At 40.7% G+C, this 7,497-nt stretch overlaps 2 protein-coding genes across 2 annotated transcripts in view; both read right to left on the reverse strand.

The window, feature by feature from the left end:
- The window catches only part of LOC125767427 (uncharacterized), a 429,126-nt gene that overhangs the window by 31,611 nt on the left and 390,018 nt on the right, over positions 1 to 7,497 (reverse strand). The window lies entirely within an intron of this gene.
- Positions 1,020 to 7,497, reverse strand: part of LOC125767440 (uncharacterized) — a 30,073-nt gene continuing 23,595 nt past the window's right edge. The window contains exons 2-4 of the mRNA XM_049434035.1: positions 7,350 to 7,464; positions 7,034 to 7,247; positions 1,020 to 6,956 (exon numbers count right to left, since the gene is read on the reverse strand). Coding sequence (XP_049289992.1) covers positions 5,882 to 6,956; positions 7,034 to 7,247; positions 7,350 to 7,464 — 1,404 coding nt within the window. The 3' untranslated portion in view covers positions 1,020 to 5,881. The remainder of the gene's footprint in view (positions 6,957 to 7,033; positions 7,248 to 7,349; positions 7,465 to 7,497) is intronic.

Genomic DNA, 7,497 nt, shown 5'->3' on the forward strand with positions numbered 1-7,497 from the left:
GGGTTTTTGATAGCAAAATTTAGATTTTCTTCGCTTTAAACAAACACCTTTGGCGAAGTGTCCTGATGTACAAATCTGACTGAATTACTTCCCTGCATTAATTTCGAAAGAAAGGTGAGACAAATCCACTTAAGCCATTCGTAAAGTGCACATTTACTGTCTGCTTGAGGCTGTGAACCTCGGAAGCCTGGATTCGACATTTGAACCCGTTTCGTACTGAAACCTAATCCTTGGTCAGTGTCGATTTAATCAAACGCCACGAGACCACGCGAAGAGACGTATCGATACTTCTCCGTCTGTCCATCCCACACCAGTACAGGGAAACACCATCCATGGCACAAAATGGATTTTTCATGTCCGGCGGCAGCGGCAACGGTGATGAGATGACGACATTTTCGCAATAACGGTGCTAACGCTGGTTGCATGGATTTCGAAATGGTGCTCGATTACATCATATCGGTCACGTAAATTATTCAACTATACGAATTTTGCCTGCAAATCGGTATCGTCTACGGATTCCAGAGCAGCTGGAAGTAACCGCAGCAATCTGTTAACAAACCCGGGCACTGTTGCTATTTGCGATGAGAAAATTCACAGCTTATCAGTTTCATTAGTGATTGATGCGATTGTGGAAAACGAAAATATCAGCAACGATTGCATGGTTTTAATTATGGAACAGGGATGCAGCGTGTTGTGCGGATCCTTGTTCCATGAAAATATTTTTTAATTGAAATGTTTTGCAATAGAATACAATTTTATGCTTTAGAAAATGAAAACACTTTGGAAGCTTTGCAATTAGCCACCATAGACAGTGTTTTCTAACATAGCTTACAATTCCTTTAGATATTAAGGTTTGTTTGATACACAGTTTTGATAACAATTTTTTTAATAGCATTATAAGGTTATTATGAAAGTGAATAGTGAGGCTTGTGTAACATTTCACGCTGATCAAATTGTTCGTCAATAACTGTAAAAAACATTGAGCTTTACACTATCAAAACATTTGTTGATCTTAAATAATCGTTTTCGAACGAACGACAAGGTGGTTCGATCCTAAAACATAAGCGATCCAAAGTAACTAGCAACTTGCCAACCGTAGTTGGCGTTTGATAATGAACCGACAATGACTGGTCTTTTATCGCTTTCTCACTCTTCAAGGTTCAAAAACACTCCACATCAAGAGTGTCTCTCAGTTGCACAGTCAGCTACAAATTGCTCAACCAAAGTTTGACCAGTGCTCAAAAGTAGTTAAAACTTTCGACCCGTTCCAATGTGTCCCTGTTCTGCCGAATGGCACGACTAAAGTTCGCTTTTCATACAATACCAAAAAAGTTGATGAACCTTGTAGAACACTATGACGGTGATGATGATGACCAAACTGGAGGACCGCGTCTAAAGAGCCGCCCTTTTATCATCACTTTGTTTTTATTCCTTTTCCTACTCGATTTTCTTTTTTCTCATCCTCAGTTTCACATTAGCCAATCGAAGGAAAAGTGCTGCCACCATTCGGATGGAGCGACACTTTGCATGTAGCGGAAAATGGCAGCGAATAGAGACTTTTTTGAATGTGGTGATGGTTCACAAAGCATGTTTTGTTTTGACCATTTTTCTTGTTATTCTCTGGTTTCATCATCTCCGAGAAGCTTTCCGTCGAGTGAAGAAATGGAACGCAAGCGAAAGGGACAGGAATGGTTTAGCTTTTGGGACAGAAAGCTAATGCTTGGGGATTCGTCTGGGAATAAACACACATGTGGAAACTTTTGCTTTTGAACTTAATGCTTTACTTCACATCAGGCATCATAATGGAAGAGAAATTTGTAAATGAAGTGATTGGTGGCTGAGAATTGAAAACTTTATCGTTGGAGGTTTTTTATTGTTTTGGGGAAGGTGATGCTTGGTCGTTGTGGGGAAGGTGAGGGGAAGGAGAATGGTATAAAATAACATTCACTTTCGTTGCGTAAGGTGGTCTTTGGAGGTGGATGAATAAGATTTTATGTTGTATAATGCCAACAAAATCTTCAGCAAAGACAAACTTTGCATGATGTTAAAAAGCTTTGCAAATTCACATGTGACCGAATATCATACAGTATGATAGACAACATTGTTTAACAGAATTTAATGAGGAAGGCGATAGTATTTACTAGTATTAAATGTTGCAGAAATAATGTTCATAAGATCCCTGATGGTTTCTGTGCTGTAAATCTCGGGCTTATAATATTAGGAAAAATGCCTTCATGAATAGACAAAAAATAATAACTATCTGTACAGCCAGACCGTCAATCTGTCATAAAAAATATCAATAAAACATTAAACTAACTTGCACTGAATCAAACACTCGGTTTAACACCATGTAACATATTATTAGTATTACACAATCAATCATAGCGTTTAAGTTTTCGACGGAAGCCAACCGTTCAGAGCCAGTCGTTTAGAGCCCGTGCACGATGCAGACAAATTGTATTCCCAAAATAGACACGCTGTGTAGGGGGTGTTAAATGGCAAATCTGCAAATACACTAATCGTACGAACAACGTACTGTTGCACAAATATAATTCATCCTTCGCCTTCCCCTTTTGTTGACATCATAAGCGAATATTAATGAGCAGTGTTCATGGACGTACACGCAACAAGGGAGGAAAAATAACCGCAAAAATCCCGAAACGGTCGTGTGTGCGAAATTGTATGCTAATAAAATTTTAAACACTCCCCAAATGAATGTAAAATCCAAAAATCTTTGCATGCATGGTAGCGTGCAGGCAGACAGGCAGACAGGTGATAATTAAAACACGATATAGAAAATCTACATTTCTTCATTATAATCCGTTTTTGGGAGGTGTTTTGGGGTTTTGTGCTCTATCGTTCCCCGTGTATGTGCACTCTAGGTGGTATGTTCCGTGGTAGTTTTAGAAAGTATTCATCCTCTACCCGCTGTTCAGCTCCTCTGTTGCAGGGAAGCAAAATTTGAGTTTCCCAGAACTTAATCCTCTTCCTTCCGCAAACGTGTGATACATTTGCATCTGAACCGCGTTTGGTCTATGTTGCAAGGGAAATGTCTTATTTTTCCAGCTGTCAGTGAACTCTTGGGCAGAAAATTGTTCCACGGTGTCGACGTCTTAGCTGTGAGCTGTGAGAAGCTTTCATCGTTCGCCATCGAGTGTGAGCGAGGGGTGGACAACTTGCCGCAATTCTCACCCAAGCACCACTATGTATAATCCAACTCCGAGATAGCAACATATTTACGGTAGAAGCAGCCGAAGCGTGCAGATGTTACTTTTAAAAGTTTATTAAAAGATGTGAAAACTTTTCATTTGTGTATGACGGCGCGTGACGGGCGTGTTCGCTTTTGAGAGCGAAGGGTCCGGAAGAAAATTGCACACTGCATTCGATGCAGCTGTGCCCCGTTGCATGAGCACAAGATTGAGTGTCCGATGTAGAAGTGCAATGGAAAAGAATTCGTATGCGGTAAAGGGTGAGGAAGCTTGTGGTGAGCTTTTGTTGACTGCTTTTTTGGAGTTGCTTAAAGAAGCGTTACTAACTGAAATTTTACAATGGGTCTGGGCGAGTAAATGGCAGCGGTGTCAAACATTTTCGGTGGCACGCTCATTGAATGAGATTGTTGTAGAAAATTAAAGTACAGTGGAGCGCCGATTGTCCGGCATTGTTGGGACTCAATGGTGGCCGGATAATAGAACAACACGGATACAAGGTTTGGTTGACAGGTATGTGTTTTTATAATACATTTTAATATTTGCTCTTATTTTTCCTACATTTAAGTAGCTGTCCTTGCTGCCCATGAATTCTAACAACTCATCAGCATACGATTTTGCAGAGTTGAAATCTATAGGATTTTTCTGATTCTGAATTAGATTTATCGTCCGTATTGTATCTTGTTTCTTTAATAATACCTGTGTCGCTTTAGAATTCGTATCCAAAATAATTAGAATCTATTAGTATTCACTTCTCTGCGCTTTTCTCGCCTACATATTGATGATCCTTCCGATCCTTAGTTAAACAATCCTTCAATTTCCGAAGCTTCACTACCGAAGTAGAGTTACATCCGGAACCTTCTCTCAAGACTGAGCCAATGGAAATATAGTATCAACAATAGTGATTTTTTCCAGAAATCTATTACTCGTATACACAGTGTTCACATGTGTGTACGTCTTGTTCCTTGGAAAGTACGCACGAGTATACACGCACCTCAGTTTTCATGCATTACAAAAAACATGGCTGGATTCGATATGAAGCTGTCATTTCAGAAGCTGCAAGGGATAATGAGACAGCCGGATAAAAGGTACTCGGATAATCGGTGCTAAACTGTAATTGAAATATATTTCTCCCATGTTTTTGTTACTGTTGGAATACCCCACACCATGTATGTGTTTGACATGTCTGGGAGTAAAGTATTTAGCATGCAACCGAAAAAACACTGCTATCCAATGAAGCTTACACGGAAAATAAAGGATTTCTTTGTAGTGTACTGTATCGTAACCACTTTAATATGCACGTAACATTTGAATGGATATTTCAACTCCTTCCAGAAAGATGTAACAAGCTTTAAACAACCCATCATTTTCTGGTGGGGATATTAAAATCTCATTCTAAACCTAGGGAGGATTCATCCAGACATCTCAACGCTTTTTCTCAAACAGAAAAAGAATCTCTTCGGTCGGTAAGCCCGAGGGATGGACTTCTTCTAGTGTACGGTTCTGTACAGGCAACCGGTGAACGTGGAGAATGTGGTTCTATTTAAAAGTTTCCATTCAAGTTGCATCACTTGCACGATCGTCCTGATGCCGAATGGATGTGCTATTTGCAGACAAACCATGGCGCATTTTTTCCCGCTCCAAGCCGTTGACAGGATCACGAGTCCACTGTGCGTACCCGTCAATGGAAAAGTGCTGAAGGTTTCGCGCTCATTGGCGGCAAGCAATCAGATAAGAGAAAGTTTTCCTGCTGCTTCGTTTCATATCATAGTGGAACTTAATCATAATTCTTCTCTTTGAATTAATAGTGGGGCGATGTGGATGAATGTGAGGATATGTATGAGTATATAGCAAACGCATAAAAAATCACAATATAGATCATGGTTCGAGAGCAGATTGTGAGCTTGGTAAGGATTGAAGGAATGAGAATATAACTTGTTTCCGTTCAACGACAGGGCAACCTTCCATCGTTGGTATGGTTTGTGAATCATGCTTGGAGGAGAAGACGTCTGCATCGTGCGAAGCAGCGAAAGATTGCTTGATTGTTTTATGGAACGAATCAAGTTCAAAATTCCGTTATTGGAAAATCAAGCATACCGATCTGTAGGAAAAGCGGAGGATGAAAATCTTCTTAGAGATGTTGAAATTTATCGTATTTTATGTGTAATTGAGTTTTGAGAGTTATCCGCCAATGGAAAATGTGGCTAGAAAGCAAAGAATAAGGTTAGTTTTTTCTATTGATTTTGTGTTAAACTGAAGCTCTAGATAGTATGTAACTCTATTTGTGCTTTGATCTATTTAAAACAAACCCTTTTTACAAGATTTTGTGGTGGGTCTTTTTAAATAATTTTTTTAATGAAATATAATGAAAGAATCAAACAAGTTCGTCTCAAATGGAAATTTTATTTACAAATAGCATATAGCTATGTTTTTTAAACCTTACGGCTAAAATTGTTTCTAATGATAACGCAAACTCCGAAAACTAATAAATATAATTAATGCGCTACCAAATTTTCTTCAACTAAAAATTACAAACATTACTATAATAGGTCCAAAACCGAATAATTGAAATGAAATAATCAACAGACCAGATTAATGAAACTTGCACGGTGACAGAAATCTCCATAAAATGTCAAGCTGTTTAAGCTTCACACGCTCTCCTACTCCATTTTTTTCTATTTGCACTCACTGCACGTCTTGGCGAATGCGTAACTCGCCGGGTTGACTGATGGCTTCGTACCACTATTAATGCCAACGTCAAGGTAAGGCACCATGATGGGTACATACACCAACAGCGGCACTGGCTGCTGGATATTGAGCAGCTCCAGCACGCGTTCACAGGTGTCGCTGGCAGAGGTATGATTCGTACGGTCGGTTTCGATCAACATGTGAAGTGTATTGCTCACCTTCAGGACCATCTCATTGAGCGATTGCATCTGTGCGAGCAACTCCGCTGTGTTACGACCACTATCGTCACAGTTACGATTGATCGGGAACACGAACCCGTTGAACTGTGCAATAGAGCTGGGATATTTGGGACGCGGAGCAAATGGATCGTGGCCACAGTTCGATTGGGAAGGGGTGGGATGGGAATGCGGTTGATCTGGAACACGAATTATCGGCGGACTGGAGGTTGTCGTTACCGGAAGGTAGGTAGTACGTGGAGGAAATGGCGTCTGTTTTGGAGCAAGTGAAGGTCCCTGTTGTGGTATATGACTTATGACATCTCGACGAGGAGTTGTAGCAGTTAGAGGAATAGAATGAGGCGTGGTAGATCGAAGACGATCATCATCTGCATTATGTTTAGCTTCTTCGTCTCTCTCTTTCTCACCAATTGTGAATTTTACTTCTCCATCGTTTACCGTAGGTTTATTGTAACTAATGGAGACGGTTCCACCAGAACTTGAGATATTCGCTTGCGTCGACACCTCTATAACTGGTTGACTTGGACGATTATCTATTCCTGAAGAACTTTCACCCCCGAAATTATCCTGATCTCCACTAGCAGATCCTGTATTAATTTCATCTCCTGGTCTAAGAGCTGTACCTTGCCCATTAGACCCCCAAATCAATGCTCCATCTTGTAGATTGTTAACTGGACTGGATTGAACAGGACTAACTGTTGTTGGTGGTGGTGTAATACTAACAATCTCATTCAATCGTCGACAGGTTGAGGGAAGGTAAAGATCGTTCCACGCGACAACTTTCTCGTCCAGCTTACGACCCTGAAGATCCGCATCAAGCCTATTACTGCAAAATGCAGAGTTACTTGTTGTGTTAGACAGTTCCGTAAAACAAGTAGAAGGCCACATTGAGTTTCAACTTACACACTGTTAGCTACACGGTCGGTAAAAACTTTTGTTGGTTGATCCGGTGCCAATAGCCGGTAGCCTAACCGATCCGCAATATAATACACGAGGTGCTTTTCACCATCCGGATCGATGTACCCGTAGCAACCGTACGTTACATCATCTGGACCCTTGACCTTATGCTGGAACTGACTGTTTGTTCGCTCCACCTGATACCCGTAATTGAACTCATCTGTGCGTGAGGAGGAAAAAATTAAACGGTGTTGCGCACAATCAAAAGGCGGCAATTAGGTGAGCGCTTTGTTTGTATGGCTATTATATGGTGAGTAGTTACTTCTGCCAAAGCTCTGCTCGTGGTACACTTCGGCGTCCTTCTGTTTAAGCTCAATGTTGAACGCATCATCAGTAGCCGATACGGCGACCATTATGGCAAAGAGCTGGAATAAAAACTAGCGACATCACCTTCGTTATTGATTGATCTG

The sequence above is a fragment of the Anopheles funestus genome, chromosome 3RL (assembly GCF_943734845.2).
Source record: "Anopheles funestus chromosome 3RL, idAnoFuneDA-416_04, whole genome shotgun sequence".
Taxonomy (NCBI): Eukaryota; Metazoa; Arthropoda; class Insecta; order Diptera; family Culicidae; genus Anopheles; species Anopheles funestus.